This window comes from Patagioenas fasciata, chromosome 16 (assembly GCF_037038585.1).
Source record: "Patagioenas fasciata isolate bPatFas1 chromosome 16, bPatFas1.hap1, whole genome shotgun sequence".
In the NCBI taxonomy this organism is placed as follows: Eukaryota; Metazoa; Chordata; class Aves; order Columbiformes; family Columbidae; genus Patagioenas; species Patagioenas fasciata.
In genome coordinates this window covers 6,415,917-6,433,163 of record NC_092535.1, presented here as the reverse complement: position 1 = coordinate 6,433,163, position 17,247 = coordinate 6,415,917, and the positions used below count along the sequence as shown (strand labels likewise).

The following is a 17,247-nucleotide window of genomic DNA, read 5'->3' as shown; positions in this document are numbered from 1 at the left end:
CCCAGCATGCTGGGCAGGATACGCTGCTAGAGCCAGAGTTTATCTACAGAGTGTAGATTGTTTGCCTCCTGCCGTGGTTGGCTGGTGGCATCAGGACCGTGGTGGTGACCAGCTGGTGGCTGCGGTGTTTGGCTGGATGAGACAGACACATTGGTGGCCCGAAATTAAACGAGGGCAGCCAAACAGCAACTCAATCACCCTGCTGACCCCAAGAGTTTTGTTGTGCAGATTCTGCTCAGCGCTGGGAAGTGTTGCATCCAGGTTTCTTCTCAGCTCTGACTGCTAGTGGGACAGAGAAGTGCTAAATTCAGCGAGGTTCTGGGTTTCGAGATGTTTCTCCACCAGGAAAGGCAGGTTTTCCTGGAGCCAGAGGGTGGCACTGCTGCAGAGATGCCACTTGTCACCTCGGCGCTCCCGCTGAGGAACCTGCAGCTCCCGCTGTCTGCGGGGACCTGCACCTGCTGCTGCTGTCCCAGCCCCTCGGGGACTCCGCTGCACACTCTGCCTTCTCTGATCTCCGGTTTTGTGGTTTTCTGTAAGCAGTGAACAGTGCTTATCTCCTGGCGAGCAGGATCAGCTCTGCCTGCCGCTCTGAAGTGTGTCTGAGTGGAGCACCGAGGTGGTGTCAGCAACCATGACAGGTATATCTGCTCCCAAAGCTGACAAAAGAGCTGTAAAATGAACTGGAAGCGACATATGTGGAATCTCCCAAATTAAACTGTCTCCTCCTGGGAGCTGGTGGAACATTTCACTATAAAATAAGCTGTAAAGCAAAAGTGACAGTCAGGCTAATTAACAGGAAAGGGATGTAAAACCAGGACAGGAAAAAGTGGGGTGGTAGAAGGAGACACCTTGATTTTGTAAAGAAAATCACCTTCCTTGTCACCTGTGCAGCTCTTTGGTGTTTGCTGCACTCCTGCAGGAAAGTAAATGCTCGTTTCTGACGCTCCTGTAGTTCGTGATGGTTGGTAGCGAGCTTGACTTTCTCTGTAGTAAAATCTCCTTCCTTTATCATTCCATTTCGCTGTTCTAACAGAGTCGCTGTCTGAGAATGGGGCTTTTCTAAAACTGACAGTTATGCTCACAAAAAAGTGTCTTTTCTCCTTCTTCGCCTGGAGAAGTGTTTCACTTTGAAAATGTTATTTTTTCTCCCATCATTCCCCCCCTGGGGGCTCTTGTCCATCTTCCTGCTCCCCCACACGCTGGTATAAGGCACCGCTCCATGTGCCATCGGGAAAATCGCTTCTTTTCAGTTTCTGTGTGATAAGATACCGCCCAGTTTTATGGCTGCGCTGGCCCATCAGGGGGTGATGTCCCACTGCATCCGAGTGTTTTTCTCCAAGCACTGTATTTTAACAGCTTTCCCTTCCTCAGATAGGTAATCATAGGATTTCCTTGGCCTTTTTTTTTTCCTTCTTACATGCTTGTTTCCTCTTCTTCCCTTCCATGTGTCCTTGTTGCTAAGACCGATTTCCTGTGTTTTCCGATAGCATTTTGTGCCATTTCCTGGGAACTTCACCTCCCCTTTGCCATGGGAGGTTTCCTGGTCCATGTTGTTTACCCTGCTCAGGGTTTGCTATCCCAGGGCCTTTGGCCAAGGAGTTTTTCAGTGATCCTGGTGTAGGAACATCCATTTTTAGTTACCTTCAGCTGCTGCTTTGGGTAAAACAAGGCAAACAGCACAAAACAGTTACCTGGTTGGGTTTTTTCAGCACAAAACTCAGGTAGATCAACTACCAGATAAATGGAAGCAGTGACAAGAGATAAGGAGCAAGAAATCTCAGGGGGCACAACAGCAGCTGGAAGAGGGTGACTATAAATTTTAGCCTATTTTCTTTTTGCCTTTGGTTTTGTGCAGTTATGTTTAATTTAGTCTTTGTGCCTCATTGCTGGACAACACTCAGTCTTTCCAGAAGGACAAAGCGGCTTTCATGCTCTGGCTTCTTTTTGGGTGGATCTCCAGCTCCCCGGTGTGTTTAAAAGGATGTCAGTCTGCTCCTGGGCAGGTCGGTCAGAGGGTTTTCCTTTGAAAGCAGCGCTGCTGTACCGAGCCTTGGTTGTCAGGAAGAAGGACCTTGAGTTGATCTTCTTTCTGATTCTGTAGTTACAGCAGAAAACTGACTTGGGAGATTGGTGTCACAGTCATGTTAAACAAGATGCTGGTGTGTTTCTTCAAAGCCCATCACCACGAGGGGACCTGTGATATCTCATTAATCCCTGGGCAGGGGCTGGTTTTTTTGGGGGGGGTTTGCTCTTCCAGGTTAGCCTGCGTGAAGATTTGCTGGGCTGTGAGAGCATGACCGTGCTCCTCTCTTACCACTTCTGAATGTCGTGTTTCTGTTGGTGAACCAGAACGTTTATAGATGGAGACTGGTAATTTTAAATGATGCATATAATTTCCTTACCAGGTTGTGTGTTTCCATTGGTGTGTGGTAGACGTGCGCTGTCATCCCAGGAAGGGTGACAGTCACTTGGGCAGAGCTGGGAACATAGACAGCTCCTCAGCCGGTCCTGCTGCCAGATGTGCCGTTCTGGTGACACAGCTGCATCCCCTGTGAAATAAAAGCCTTTGGCTCCTCTCAAGACTCAGACCCGACTTCTCCAAGCTGCCCAGTTCTGTACCTGCACAGCAACAACAAACATGCGCATGGGTGCTCGGCCTGGTGTGAAGGGAATTGGCTGTCACACACACTGAATTGCACACAGCTGCAGCTCCTCACCTACAGTCCTTGTTAATGATGTTAATGATCCCCCTGCCAACTTTTGTGGTGTATTTTAAGCAGTTTCACTTTCTTTTCGGAAGGAAAAAAGCCCCAATGGTAGCGGATGTCTGCTGAGAGTGCAGCTGCAGATCGCCTCTTGCTCTGGTCTGTAATGCCCGTGCCCTGCCCGGTGGCACAAACACACACGGTGGCAGGTGGCCCTGGGCGCTGGGTGGGTGTCTGTCCCCGCAGACTGCTCGGGGACTTCGGTGGCCGCTCCAAAAGCACTGACCGGGATCCAGTGATGCCCATGGAACATGAAGCAAATGCTGTCAGAACTGAGGGAGCAGCCTTTGCAGCCGCTGGCCAGGTGAGCAGCCCGGCTGCCCACGGGACCCTGCCAAGAGCAACAGAAAGGGCAGCAGAAAATCCCTCCTAGTTACCTGTCAGCAGAAGTGTTTTTCCAAGTAAGTCCCACGTTTCCCCATTACACACTTCTGCCGAGAGTAGTATAATAATAATTATGCAACAGGTCCACATCTTTGGCAGCTGAACAGCTCCTGTGTCATGCACCTCTCCATTTACTAATTTATCATTTTCTGACTTATTTACTACATTCCTAAATGCTTATCTTATTTGCTGTTCTGTCTTGTCTGTGCTGAGCCTGTCTGTCCCAGCACTGGGAGTTCCTGAATGGATTCCAGATGTTCTTATTTACTCAGGTACGTTTCATGACTCCTCATTAAATTAACTCTTTATTGGCTTAGGGGCCCTACAGTAGCACCCGCCCCTCTCCTTCTGTCCCATCCCTCTTGGTGGCCGTTGAAGTCACAACTCAGGCTGCCCAGGAGAAGGAGCTGTGCTGCAGGGAGCGCTAGAGCTGCTGCCCATCCAAGAGGGGTCAAACTTTGGAGGGCTTGCTAGTGGAACATATCCAAATGCTGCCACTTGCTTCTGTGCCAAAGAATTCCAATTTACTGGCTTTAAACATTTTTTTTTAATAGGGCTGAGCAGCTGGTTGCTGGGTCATGGAACCTGGGGAAAAGCTGATCAGCTGGCACAGCTCGGGGTTTGTAACACGCATTCCTGGGCTGATGAGATCTCCTGCTTCAGCAGCAGAGAGGGGTTCTTGGGGAAGGGACCTTCCCCGTGCAGTGAGCAAACTCCAACATGACCTCGTTTCATAAACTGCAGAGCTTTGGCTTCTCAGAGCCTTTCGCTGAGTATTTGTGCAACAGAAAAGCAGTCACAGCTGCAGCACTGCGGAGTGCTTTCCCTGTTCTTCCAGAACCGATTTCTGAGCCACCGATAGCGAAGGGTCAGCGCAGCGATGCGCCAGGCATCGCCCTTTGGCTGCAGACCCTTGGTGCCCACAGTGTATGGCAAGCTGGTTTGGTGATGTTACAGGCCCTGGCACAGGGTATTATCAAAAGACTCATTGCTTGCAGCAGGTAGCCCAGCGCAGAGCCATGATTAACAGCAGGATTGGTGCTTTTCACCAAAATCTGCCTTTCCAGCTTCATGCTGACCCCTGCTCTTGAGCAGACGGGGGGTGAGCTCCCCATGCTGCACCAGCCATCGTGAGAGCTCATCCCGACCCACCGGTAATGCCGGCTCCTGCACAGCACCGTGCCATGCGACACAAGGCGCTGGGCGGCTCTGAGGCGAGCAGAAAGCAACTTCCCTTGTGCCAAAGGGAACTGGGCACTGAACCAGCCCGGGAGCGAGAGCTCACAGCTGCCAGGGGCGGTAACTGCTGCTCACCTCTGGGCTCTCTACTGTGTGCAGAAAATGCAGCTGTTTGCACCTGGGGAGTAAATGAGAGCCAAAGAGCCAGAGAATTAAGTGCTGAGTACAATTTCCAAAGGTACTTTGCGTCTGTCCAAATGTAGCTGTGTGTGGTGAGTGGGTACAAAATGGCCTAGAAAAAAAAAAAAAGCAGGTTTTTAATATTTCCTTTTGAATTTCCCCTTTCCTCTTGGGTGGGGAGAGATGTATTTTGCTTTCTTATACAGATGTATGCTTGGATCTGCTGGTGGGAGACGGATTTGGCTCCCTCTGCACTGGCTGTGGTCTGGCGTGAGTGATATTTGTTATCTGGGTTGTCAGTAAAATAGCAGTGAAGAGAGATGCCACTGACTCAGTTGTACTGTGGCTTATTAACCAAGTTCTGACTCAGTCCTGCGAAATTCGGGTATTTTAGATTAACCCCCCACTGGAGGCTGAGCTGAAGATGACGCAGTTTTTCACCAGCGTTGTGATGAACCTCACACTTCACGGTGCTCATGTTCCCCTGGGTGCTGCAGAGACGCTGACATGGATTTAAATGCTCCCGGGGGCTCTCAGTGACCTGGGGGCAGAGTGAGGAGAGGGTTTGGCCTCTGTCCTCCTGCCCTGGCTGCTGCACGTAAGTTCAGTCTTGGAAGGTTGAGGTTGATCTGGCTCAAGAAGCTTGTCCTTGAGCAGCCACGCCAAAGCGACAGGCAGCAGGCAGAGCGGCTGTGCGATCCCTCTTCTGCCACACTTTGTGCCTTCCGTCCTCTGAGGCTGATTTCTCCATCTGTCTTTGCTTTGACAAGTGCTTGTGCCAGTGCTGGGCTGTGCGCTGTGAGCACTGGGAACTCGGCTGCTCCCACACAGCCAGTGCTGAGTAACTGGGCTCCTACCGCTCTTAACGTAGGAGTAATTGTCGGTTTGTGATGCCGAGGCTGCTGGGCTCTGTGGTTGATGAAGGTTCTGCGAAAGGGGACTGAGAAAAGCACGTTTCTGGTCCCCAGGCTAAAACAGTGTGGGGTCTGCATTGCCATGGGAGATGTCTCGGGAGCTCACAGGCTGTCAGAGGCTGTTAATTGCAGATGTCACTTAATAGAGAAAGGAAAACGCATCCCACCCTGCTCCAAGTGACACTGTCATGGGCAAGGGCAGTGCCAACACCTCGCAGCTGTCAAAGTAAAGAGGCAGGGGGGGTTCCGCAGGCCTGAAAAGGGAGCTAGAGCTGGGAGAAAGGTTCCTGCTGCCCTCTCCCTGCCCGCTCCAGTGCTGTTTGCTCACTCTGGGTTTGACAGGCTGCTTCTTTGCAGCTGGTGGCTGCTGTTGCTGAGGCAGGAGCCCCAGGGTGGCTGGAGTGTGTTCCTGCAGTGGTCTGAAGCTCAGGCCAAGGATTTCTTCTCCGCATCCCTGAGATCTCAGTGCGGCAGCAGCCCTGGGATGGAGAGGAGGTGCTGGACCAGCTTGAGCTTTGAAGAGCACTGGGTTTCTCTGCTTGACTGCAGAGAGCCTGGGAGCTCCTGAGTACCCTCTGCCCTGTGAGTGCTGCCAGTTCTGCCTCCATGGGCAGGGTCTGGCCGCGCTCCTCCCTCGGGACCAGTCATTTCCCCTCCATCAGCCACCGCTGGGGCCCCACAGATGTTGTATCTTCTCTTGTCAAATCTCCATCCGGCTCTGGTCTGTGCCTGCGCTCTGCTCTCTGACATAGGAGGTGACATCTTGCTCACCAAGGGCGAGGAAGGTTCTGCGTCCCCACCACGTGCCACTGCAGTACACATCTGCAGTCATGCATCCAGGTGCTCACGATGATGCTGCGCTGCACAGGTCCACCCAAGAAGGAGCTCTCCCACAGAGGAGAGTCCCCAGAGAGGTAAGATCAGTGTCCCAGGTGTTTCTTCCTCACCCACAGAACCGCACTTCCCGGTGCACGCGAACCCTCGCGAGCGCGCGCGCCCACGCAGAGCCTGCCCTGCTCCAGCAGCCGCGGCTGCGGGGGTGTTTCCAAGCACTGATGACTCAAGCTTGAGAACACGCTGTTAAAGCACAGCTCCGCGTTTTGTTGTTGTTGCTGACTTCTCAGAGAAGCAGGCACAGAGACGTGCAGAGTGCCGTCCTACCTGCTGAGAGCACAAAAGGAACAAAAGCTGTCACAAAACCTTACAGCCGGGAGAGATGCCTTTGTAATTTTAGAAGCAGAATTGCGGTGGAAAGAAGATGTTCTATAAGTGTTCCTCAGTGGTGCTGCAAGCCTAATGCCTCAGCCATCCCGGTGGGACGAAGTTGGGCTGCAATTTGAAATATGAGGGACCCGACTCCCGCTGTGTGCAGTAAAAAGTAGAAAGTGAAGTGGGAGCAGCAGCTGGGAGGCACAAGCTGCAGAGGTGACTTGGCAGGGGACAATGGGCGCTCTGCTCTGGGGGTGCAGGGGGAGGCTGGACCTTCCAGCTGGGTAAGCACCGCAGTGTCGGTGCTTTTTCTGTGGCGTGGGCTGTGGAGGAGTTATTGCTAATCACTGCACAAGGGAAAGGCACTTGGTGGCTTCTGGAATGCTGCTTTGTTGGGATTGTGTCTGTGTTTTCCGAAGCTGCTCTCTAGGACTGTCACAATGAAGGTCTGTCCTCCCTCGAGGGTGACGTTAGTGGCACAGCAAGTCATCTCTAGCCCAAACTTGGCCCCGTCACCTCACAAGAGATGAGGGCAAGTGGGAATCTGAAGCGATCCCTGACTCAATTTCCCCATTACCCAGCCGTGATGTGACCCTGCAGCCTGTCCCTCAGCCCAGCTCCTGCACAGCTCCATCTGTGCCCAGCGTCCATGTCCGCTCTGCTCTTCTGCAGGGCTCTTGTTGGAGGAGCTTTCAGACTTTTATTGCCATATCTGGCACAGGCTCGTCACCCGGGGTGGCCGTTTGCCCATCATGAACGTGGGAACCTTCTGCATCTCTCCAGAAAGGGCTGTGCATTTTTGGGGTGCAGGATAGCAACCTGCCTGCCACATCTGAGCAGTGCCAGAGCTGCTCAGCAATCAGAAAAGCTGAAATGTGCTGTAGACCAGGAACCTGAGATGCTGACAAGTGCATCAGCGCCGAGCATCACCCAAGGCAGCCTGTACTGAGGTGGGAGGGCAGCCCCAGGCCCCAGGTGTTGCCCTGTGACCCCACCACTGCTCACCCCATCCCCCCCTCTAGCACTGTTTTGCTGGTGGGAGTGTGGAAAGCGGAGCCTGGACAAGCTATCGGGTTCCGACGTGCTCTCACCCTGCGCTCTGCACCGTGCTCCCGGTCCTACGTGATGCTGAGGTGCATCGCGCTAGAAAGTGAGTTCGTTTTGGGGCTGGGAGGAAGGCAGTGCTGTAGGTTGCCGCTGGGACCTTGCCAGATACTTGAGGCTTGGTACGGTATTTATTAAAGCTAATCACATCCAAATAAAATAGAGGCTTTGCCACCAGCCCTTTTCCTGTGTGCTGAAACATTCCTTGTGCTTTCCCTGTTCATCTAAGGAAATCCCCTGGGCTCTGGCCTTTGCAGTCTCTTTCCTTGGATTGCCTCCATTACAGTCATGTTACGCCTGATGCAATTTATACTTTTTAATATTAAAGAACCTGAACCACTGGATTGTGGCTCAATAGAACAGGAAAGGAGAATGTTAGACCAGCTCAACAGATAGCTCTGTGTCTGCTGTTAGATATGGATCTCATTAGCAGCCTGTGATCTCATGCAAGCATGCCTCCAGGAGAACCAAGGTGAAATGCCAGGGATGTGACCCTGGTGACAAGCCCAAGACCAGCACATGAGGCAGCTGCCTGCTGACCGGCTCTTGCCTTGGGGCTCTGGCTGCTGCAGGAGCGGACATGGGCTGGGGCGAGGAGAGCGGCTGTTGGTGTGCCCAGAACCTCAGGGCGGCTCTCAAAGAGACCCCAGAGGCTTGTGAAGAATATGGAACTGCTGAGCAGGATCTCAGGAGCCCCGAGGGCAGGTTGGGCACAGGGCCCTGCACCCTGATGCACTGAGATCACCAGCAGACGGGGAAGCATCCTGTGGCACCTTGTGTGTGGATATCAGGTGGAGGGATGCCCAGCCAAAGGCAAGGTACATGTCTTGAGGGGGTTATGACATGAGCCAGGGTTTAAACGTCCCTCGGAGAACGCAGCGGGTGGCTGAGCAGCGGCTGGAGCTGAGCTGGCAGCCGGCACTGTGGATCTGCTCTCAGGTGGGTTTGTTCCCCGCTGTCTCGGCTCCAGGACAGGCCAGGACTGACGTTCTGCGGAAAGGTTTGCTACGCCATCGGGGGCATTCCCTACCAGATGACAGGCAACGCACTTGGGTTTTTCTTCCAAATCTTCCTGTTGGATATTGTGCAGGTGAGCAGTCACATGAGATGGGGTTATCTGCAAAGGGGCTTGGCTTAGGCTCAGCAGACTGGGCAAGAGTAGACTTTGGTGGGTGGCCCAAGCCCTTGGAAATGCTTGTCAGAATTAGGCGCTCACACCAGACCAAAATCTTGCGATGAAAATATTGTTGGTGGGCATGGAGGAGATGTTTCTGGCCCATTTCAGTGCTCGGAGCAGTCTCCAGGAGATGCAGATGAAGTGTTGGCTAGAGCGAGCTGATTCATGCTAGCTGCTCACAGCTTTTTGCCAGGACTTCTTTTTGAGCTGTGGTTTCCATTTCCCCCCAGCTGGAGCCAATCCATGCCTCTTTGATCCTTTTCCTTGGAAGAGCCTGGGATGCCGTTACTGACCCTGCTATCGGCTTCCTGGTCAGCAAGAGCCCAAGGAGAAAATATGGCAAGCTGGTCCCATGGTGAGTGTCCAGGCTGGAGCCTTGGGAGGGTCTTTGGGCTCAAATTCCCTCAGTGCTTGCACAAAAAGGCAGCTGGGACACCTCACTGGGAATTTAATGTGTTTGTGGCTTATGGAGAATTACAAAAGCTTAACATCGCAAGGACACTAAAGATAACATCGTTTGCAGTCGGGTCCATGTGTTGTTGCAGCAGCAGAGGAGTGTTTTGCAAACCTGCACACTTGCTGCTTCCAAGGCCTTGTGGTTTTGGGGCTGTGGGGCTCAGTGCTCTGAGTCTTGCATGGCAGCACATAGAGTTTGGTCGACAGCTGTGCCAGGAGCTTCCCAGGCTCCAACCATGGGCAGATCTCGTACACAGAGGGTAACTGCTGCCCCAAGGCTCTGCTGCAGGGCAAGGACTCAAAGAAGTTAAGCACGAGAATAAGAAATGATTGACAATTTAGACACTAGTTCTTCTGTCAGTGTTTGTATCTAGCCCTCCCAGGCTGAGCAATGGACGCTCACTAGAGCAAAGGTGCTTCCTCTCACAGATCTTGGTCTTTCTGGGCTGTGATTTGGGGGCTGGGGAAGAGGCCGTTCTGTACCTCAGCTTGTGCAATGACAAGCGTGACCACCTTACCTGCAGGTCACATCTGACCAGCTCTGCCTCCTCCCCAGGATCGCAGGCTCCATGCCGTTCGGGGTGCTCAGCTACTGCCTGATGTGGTCCACCCTCTCGGATGCCACCCCTGCCTCCCTGAAATTCCTGTGGTACCTGTTCATGTACAGCTTCTTCCAGACTTGCATGACTGTAAGGAACACGGTGCCTGGGGCTGTGTCTGACACATCATCCTGTACTGCAAGGGAGCAAGGAACAGGGACAGGGTCAGTTGGGCTGTCCCTGCCTCTCCAGGAAGGGACAGGGAGTGGTGAGGGGTGCAGGATGGCACGGACCAGCCCTGCAGGGGTGGTGGGATGGAACAACGTGTTTTAATGCTGGGGATTCAGCTGGGTTGCCTGTACGTGCTGATGTGAACTTCCCCGTCACTGGTTTGTGGAAACACAGCAAATCACAGGAGAAAAGGGTGAAAAGCCACCAGTGCACAGCATTGACAGAGGCGGCATCATTACCTGCTGTGTGCAGGGACGAGGGGGGGTCACAACCAGCAAGCCATTGAAGCAGTAGCCAGGGCCGTTTGAACTGTTCTCTCCCTAGTGCCACCACGTGCCGTACTCGTCCCTGACAATGTTCCTGGGAGGAACTCAGCGAGACCGTGACTCAGCCACTGCCTACAGTGAGTGTGGGTGCCCCTGCAGCCCTGGCTGCCCACGCTCCCGGGAGACCCCCCTAAAGGAGGGGTGAATGAGTTCCTCTGGCTCTGAACAGCCTGCAGAGTGCATGGGGTAAACCAGGGATGAAACCAGTCATTTTCTGCAAAGGATTTATCTGCAGAAACACTTCTTAGATTTGCATCATCCCTAGGAGAGTCAGGACCCAGATTTATTAGTTTCAAACATCAAGAGTATTTACTGCTGAAAAAAATCAGAGCAAGTAGAAATAGCAGGTCTCTTCTTCTGGGGCAGCTCTTGGTGTTGGTGTCTCAAATTCCATTCCCAAAGTTGGTCTCTTACCCTGAGGGATGTGTCCCTTCAGCCAGGGAGTGGGACCGAGGTTTCTCTTCTGGTCATCCTGGCAGGAATGGGAATGGAGGTGTTCAGCACACTCCTCGGGTCAGGAGTCCAGGGGCAGATCGTGGGCAGCTACCATGCCCGCATGACGAACGGCTGTTCCGTGTCCAACGAGACCCTGCACAACGCCAGTACCCACAGCCTCACGGACTCTCTGGAGAACACGGTAAGCGCTGGTCTGTCCGCCCCGCTCCTCCCGTGGTACCCGCCTTGTCACTGGTACCAGCTCTTGTTTTCCAGCGCAGGGCCTACATATTGGCGTCCCTGGTCCTGGGCTCAATCTATTGCCTGTCCTGTCTGATTCTCATCTTTGGAGTCAGGGAGCAGCCTGGTAAAGTCCATTTAAGATTAAATTTGGAGGGTGCCCAGTGGCAGCGAATGGTGAGGATGTTACAGGGAAGGTGTGAGGCAGAGGGAGATGGGCTCCTGTGAGGGGATGGCTCTTGGGGTGTGTGGCTCAGAAACACACACACATGGACACTGAGCCCCTCCTTGGTCTGTGCTGGCAGCATCTTGCTCCTACAGAGGAGAGGGGAGATGCTCTGGAGAAAGGATGGCTCCTCCGCATGGAGCCATGGGCTGGGACAGCGTCTGCAGCTCACTGCAGTTCACTGCTTCACAGTGGACGGGTCTCACCAACACTCAGCCTGCGGAGCTAGTCAGACCAGCCCGCATGTGCAGTAAAAAGAAGCAAAATCCTGCCTGTGGTTCACACCATGGCTGTTGTCTCTGCCCCAAGATGTCAGACTCCGACAGCTCCTCATCCAGCCGAGCTGTACCCCAGGCACAGCGGTGCAATTCCACAATGCCTTCCACTTGTTCTGGCAGCTCCAGTGCCAGTGCTGCTGTCTCTTCTCTCAGGGCCCCTCAGCCCCCTGGGGAAGGTTGAGCTGCCCTTCACCAGCTGCCTGAGGATGACGGTGGGACACAAGCCCTATGCTCAGCTGCTGTCTGGCTTCCTCTTTGCGTCCCTGGCCTTCCAGGTGCGAGACCTGCTGCTGCAGGAGGAGAGCTTGGGGGATAAGATGTCCAGGCGAGTTATCTAGACAGTGAACTTGGCCCCCCAGCCACGAACGTCTCCCCATTGCTTTCCCAGATTGCACAGGGAATCTTTGCCTTCTTCTGTATTCATGCCGCAGGGCTGGCAGAGAAGTTCCAGCATTTAGTGCTTATTATGTTGGTAAGTGAGCCCCAAGGAGATCTTCCTGTTGGAGGGTCGATCCCTGGGTCACCCCAGCCCTCAAGCACGGGCAGCTCACCCTTGGGGAGTCACACGCTGCTGCAAGGATGTGACCCAGGCAGAGACTGGCAGTCCTGGGGGACATTGATGAGACTTCCCTTTGGTTTTCTCTTCAGGTCACAGCTTCCCTCTCTATTCCCTTTTGGCAGTGTTTTTTAAGGAGATTTGGAAAGAAAACAGCAGCGTCGCTGGGCCTGGCGGTGAGTTTGCCTGCAGCTGTGGACTGAGAAGCCCTGTGAGGGGACAGCCTTGTCCCCAGCTGCTCCCAGTGTCCAGGGAGGAGAGCTGGGGACAGCTAAGGGTGGCCCTGAGCGCAATGTCCTCTGCACCACAGGTGAATAGGAGTAAGTCAGTAGTTGATGGCAGCTCTGCAATTCTTGTGTCTGGCCACTGCTTGTGGCTCCAGAGCTGTGCAGTTAGGTGCAGGGAGGCTGAGGGACTGTCCCTGGGACATCTCCAGTCACCTTCCTTGCAGCCAAAGCTGACCCAGTTTCCCAGTTTAATCACTCAGCTCCACTGGCCTCCACAGCTGTCCCCCCTTTACTCATGAGGAAGGTTTTGCTACCCGTGTCAGCCTGTCCAGGGCCTCCACACTGCACTGTGCCCGGGACAGGAGCAGTTCTGCTTATGGAACATGTGGGGAAGAGGGGACCATGGTTTGTGGGTGGGCAGACGGGTACAAGCTACCTGTGAGCAGCAGAAAGGGCCCAAGTGCTTTTGTTTTTTCTCTTCCTCTCGCCGCTGCAGCTGATCATCCCAGCCCTGGTGGCCGTCACCCAGGTGACACGCAACTTCCCGGCCTTCGTCTTCCCGGTGATGGTGGCAGGCTGCAGCATGGCCGTGCTCTACCTTCTACCGTGGTGAGCAGTCACCTCCAACACGCTTCTCAGGTGGACAGGAGGGGAAGGTTATCGGGAAAGCACCACCCGTGACGTGCCAAGGCTGCCTGTTTGCTCCATATAGCAGCTTTTGGGCTGCAGAGGGATGTGGAGGTGGGACTGGGAGGGATGTGGTTGTGACCCGCAGTCCCACAGCGGCATCGTCCAGTGTGCATTCGGGTTGGCAGCAGGATGCCAGGCCTTGTGCAAGGTGCTGTTTTCCTTCTCTTTTTCTGGGGCAGCTGCCACACCCTCTGTAAGACGCTCTCTGCCCTCTTTGCCGACAGCAGAGAACAGGCTCAAAACGGTCCCCAGCGGGGTTCTGCGTGGGGTTTGTCTTTCTCCACTGCTTGGGGAGGCCTGGGAGTGTCTGCAGACAAGTTCAGGGGGGTGTCACCAATGTGTCTGTGGGGCTGTCTGTCCCCAGGTCCATGCTTCCTGATGCAGTGGACGACTTCATGCTGAGGAACCCTGGCTGCCTCAACCTGGAGGCTCTCTTCTACTCCTTTTATGTCTTCTTCAACAAGTTTGCAGGTGGCCTGGCCGTGGGGATATCAACGCTGAGTTTGCAGTAAGCCCCAAAAGCCTCCTCCCCTGCTCTGTCCACCCAGCACAGGCACTTCCTGCTGTTGTTTCCTAGAGATGCTGGAATGAGCATCAGGGGTATCCAAATCTTTATTTCTGACATCTACCGAGAACATAAACAGCAGAAATGAGTGGAAATTCCCCAAAACTGGGCCTCTGATAGCAGACCCTAGAGAAAGTGATAGAGGTGCCTGTGTCCCTTTCTGTAGTGACCCAGTGGGACTGGAGCCAGAAAAACTGTTCTCCTCTTTAGTTTTGCAGGTTACCATGCTGGAGACTGTACCTACAACCCCTCCATCGTCCTCACCCTGCAGCTTCTCATGGCCCCCATCCCAATAAGCCTCCTGCTCATTGCCATAATCATCTTCTGCCTCCATCCTATCGACGAGGAAAGGAGGAAACAGATGAGAATGGAGCTGGAGGCAATGGGGTAAGCCTGAGCTCCCTGAAGGTCACCCAGCATTACTCTGGGTGTCTGCCTTGGTCCAGCCCTGACTTTGGGGGTGTTTGAGACTGCTGACCTCACACCAGATTTCTCGTGTTCCTTTCGACAGGCACCAGCTACAGTGCAGCAACAGAGAATAAACATGGGGCCGAAGCGGGTGAGTTTATTGGGAAGGACACGGACTTGCTGCACTGTCAGAATGTGCTGCTGTCAGGGAAAGTCGTCGTCGCTTCCTGTTGATTCCTGTTCCCACATCCCAATGGCTGGTTTTGCTTCCTGAACCCCTCCCTGCCGCAGTCCCAGCCCTGCCGCCTCACTGGAGCTGCGTTCTCCAGGGCTTGGCCTCGATGGGCTTTTGGCAGGTCTCGACAGCTCTGGGCACAGCAGATCCATGCTCTCCTCTGGGAGAGCCTGCGGTGCCGCGGGAAGGGCCCCGCCAGCCTCGGAGCGGGGATCCCACATGCTGGGCACAAGCGTGTCACTTAACCTCGTGGGAAAGCATCCACAAAGAACAGAGAGATTGTTTTTGAGAGGAAACTATTTTTGACCAGTTTATAGAGAAAATACTGCCTAGATAGTACGTGTCTTTGTGCTTAGACTGCCCTTTCACAGGGAAGGGTTTAGAATTTCTTTGAACAAAGGTGAAGTTCAAGCTCACAGGATCACACAGCTGGTGGTGTTTTAAAGCATGTACAGTCACAGTGACACCGGGCAGCAGCCAGCTCTGTCCATCTGCTGGGCCTTGTCACCTGAGTCACTCTGGGGAGAAACCAGGGACTTCTTGGTGCACGAGACTGCAGGAATGAGCTGTGCTGCCTCCGGCCAGGAAGCTGGGGGGGTTTCTCGCAGCCTGCCCTGGTTTTTGCCACGTCCGCAGGTAATGACAGAAGTGTCAAATGATCGTCAAGAAGAGCTGAGTTGGTTTTAAATCATAGCCCAGAGCTGGATCTGCCACAGCAGCATCTTGCAAGGGCGGCTCAGCACCCCCACATCTCTCCTGGCAACGGTGAGGGGGCAGCGGGGGGAAGAGAGGAGGAATTGGCCATGTTGCGGTTGGCAGCGCTGAGCTGCGGTCAGCCCTGTGTTCAGCAAAGTGAGGCTGGTTATTTTTAGGGCTAGAGCTGTCTCTGCCCGTCGGCTGACCTTGCAACTCTCCGGTCTGGTGCACACCGGCAGGATCTGAGCAAATTGCTCCCCAGTTGTGTTCTCAGTTAATTTGAAGCCTGAAGTCTTGTGGTGCAACTTTCCGATCGATGGGGTAGATTGTATTTTAGAGCTGCATCAGGGCACCTGCAGCACCATCACAGTGGTCTGAATCCAGAACAGTTTCTCAGCCACACAAAGGGCCTCCTTTTTATCCTCTTTTTTTCTTCTTTTGTTGTTTTGTTTTCTGGGCTGTGAAGGATGTTCCTTGGGATCGCCTGACTGAGCCCGTGGTCAGGTGTTGCGATGCGCTGCCCTCTGCCACTGTGCTGCTTTCAGCCTCGCTGCCTGCGGATTTATGAACAAACAAGCGCCTTTGAGCATCGAGGAAACGCTCTTATTTCTGAGAGTTTGGAGTCCTGAAGAAAGCATGAATTATCTCCACAGACACAAGCTCCTTGGGACAGGATCTGACCCTGTGCAGAGCAGGGAGATGCTGCTGCCATGCTCGCCAGCCCCGCTGCTGCCCGGGGTCCTATGTCTTGATATCAAACAATGTCCCATTTATTATTTACACTATTAAATCTGAACAGTGGTTGTGCTTTTACCTCTTGTTATTTCTTATTTTGCGAGTTCTGCCAGCAGATGATCCAGAGGGTGGAGAGCAGTTTGGGCAGAGCTCATGCGATTTCCAGCCTCTGTGCTTCCTCCAGAATTTAGACACCAGAATTTGACTTGACCCAGGTGGACCCTGGGCAGTGTGGGATGGTGGAGCCTGGCTGAGCTCCTGGCCCCTGTTGAAGGGCGGGCTGTTGCAGTGACCTGCCTTGCTGGTAAGATGAGCAGGTTATGCCAAGGAGTAAAAAACAAAACAAAACAAAACAAAAACCAAACACCCCACCCAGGGCAAGAGCCACAGCGGCTGACATGTGTGTGTCTGCGTGTGGCACCAGCTTTAGTGTGGGCTCACAGCGAGCAGGACTTTCCCCTTTCAGATCCTGGTTTCTCACCAGCCCAGCTCTTCACAGAGCCAGTGCTCATCAGGAGGGACACGAGCGGGTCCCTCTTCCTCCCCCGTTAATCTTCCACTGGGCCTCGCACACCTGTCCTGCTGACAAGTGTGTTTGTGGAAGGTCAGGGACCACCGGCACCACCTGTGTGTCACAGATTTAACATAAAAAATAACGCTATGGCATCAAGTGAGGAAAAAAAAAAAAGTTGGTATTTCAGTTTTTAAAAAATGCAAGCGAGGAATAGAACCAATTAAAACTGACCTGTTATTTTAAGATTCTCAGCCTCCTCTGTCCCATTTTAATGCACTTGCTGAAAATACTGGCTTTGTGTCAGTCCCTTGGCTGTCCTTGGAACTTCTGTTCCCTTGTGGACGCTCAAGTTCATCTCCTTGAAACTGGGAAATAGGACACTTTGAGGCAAAAATCCTGTGCCTGGAGCAATTCTTTTTTTTGACCAAAAGAAAAAAAGAAAGTAGTTGCAGTTGTTCCCAGAAGAAAGTCATTTTGAATGTGAGATTGTTCAAACCTGCATGTGTTCTAATGAGTGTGCCCCAGTAACGCTGCGAGGAGCAGCATTAATATCTATAAAATATTATCTTGGATGGTCTCTGACTGCCATCATCGCATGCAGCCAACACTCTCAGTTTAGGCACAGCCCAAGTTTAAGAACTGTGGAAATAATTAAAAGTGGTGTCTGGAGCTGGTGTGTGTGCAGACACTCCGGGGGCTCGGGGGACACGGGCCTGCACCGCGGCCTGGGCGGGCCCGCAGCTGCCAGGCCCCGGCTTCTCGGGCCTATAAATGGCGGAGAAATGCGCAAAGCCAGCACGGCCCGAGCCCTGGGTGTTCACCGGGTGACACTGCGGGGCCCACTTACGGCGGGAGAGCTGGGGGGCGGCCGGGGGGGACTGAAGACCGCTCCCTCACTGCGGGCCCCGCGTTTCCCTGGCAACGGCGCGGTGCCAAGATGGCGGCCGGGCCGGGCAGGAAGGAGCCTGGGGCTGG

At 53.6% G+C, this 17,247-nt stretch overlaps 1 protein-coding gene and 1 long non-coding RNA gene across 6 annotated transcripts; one reads left to right on the top strand and one right to left on the bottom strand.

Moving 5' to 3' along the window:
- The first annotated feature begins 6,115 nt into the window (after window positions 1-6,115).
- Window positions 6,116-15,836, top strand: LOC136108196 (sodium-dependent lysophosphatidylcholine symporter 1-like). Of its 5 annotated transcripts, XM_065849814.2 has the most exons (15): window positions 6,116-6,339; window positions 8,709-8,828; window positions 9,146-9,270; window positions 9,928-10,060; window positions 10,466-10,544; window positions 10,947-11,104; window positions 11,179-11,269; window positions 11,800-11,921; window positions 12,035-12,118; window positions 12,295-12,378; window positions 12,926-13,038; window positions 13,484-13,627; window positions 13,895-14,071; window positions 14,196-14,243; window positions 15,490-15,836. In XM_065849814.2, the coding sequence occupies exons 1-14, from the start codon at window positions 6,256-6,258 to the stop codon at window positions 14,224-14,226; spliced, it is 1,545 nt and encodes a 514-aa protein (XP_065705886.1). In that variant the 5' UTR covers window positions 6,116-6,255; the 3' UTR covers window positions 14,227-14,243; window positions 15,490-15,836. The 5 variants fall into 5 exon arrangements, with proteins under 5 accessions (XP_065705886.1, XP_071671712.1, XP_071671713.1 ...); XM_071815611.1 differs by lacking the exon at window positions 8,709-8,828; XM_071815612.1 differs by lacking the exon at window positions 13,484-13,627.
- Window positions 15,507-17,238, bottom strand: LOC139829206 (uncharacterized). Its single transcript, XR_011741590.1, has 2 exons — window positions 16,504-17,238; window positions 15,507-15,577 (listed from the first exon to the last, which is right to left on the bottom strand). It is a non-coding gene; the product is annotated as an uncharacterized lncRNA (long non-coding RNA).
- Window positions 17,239-17,247: the final 9 nt, after the last annotated feature.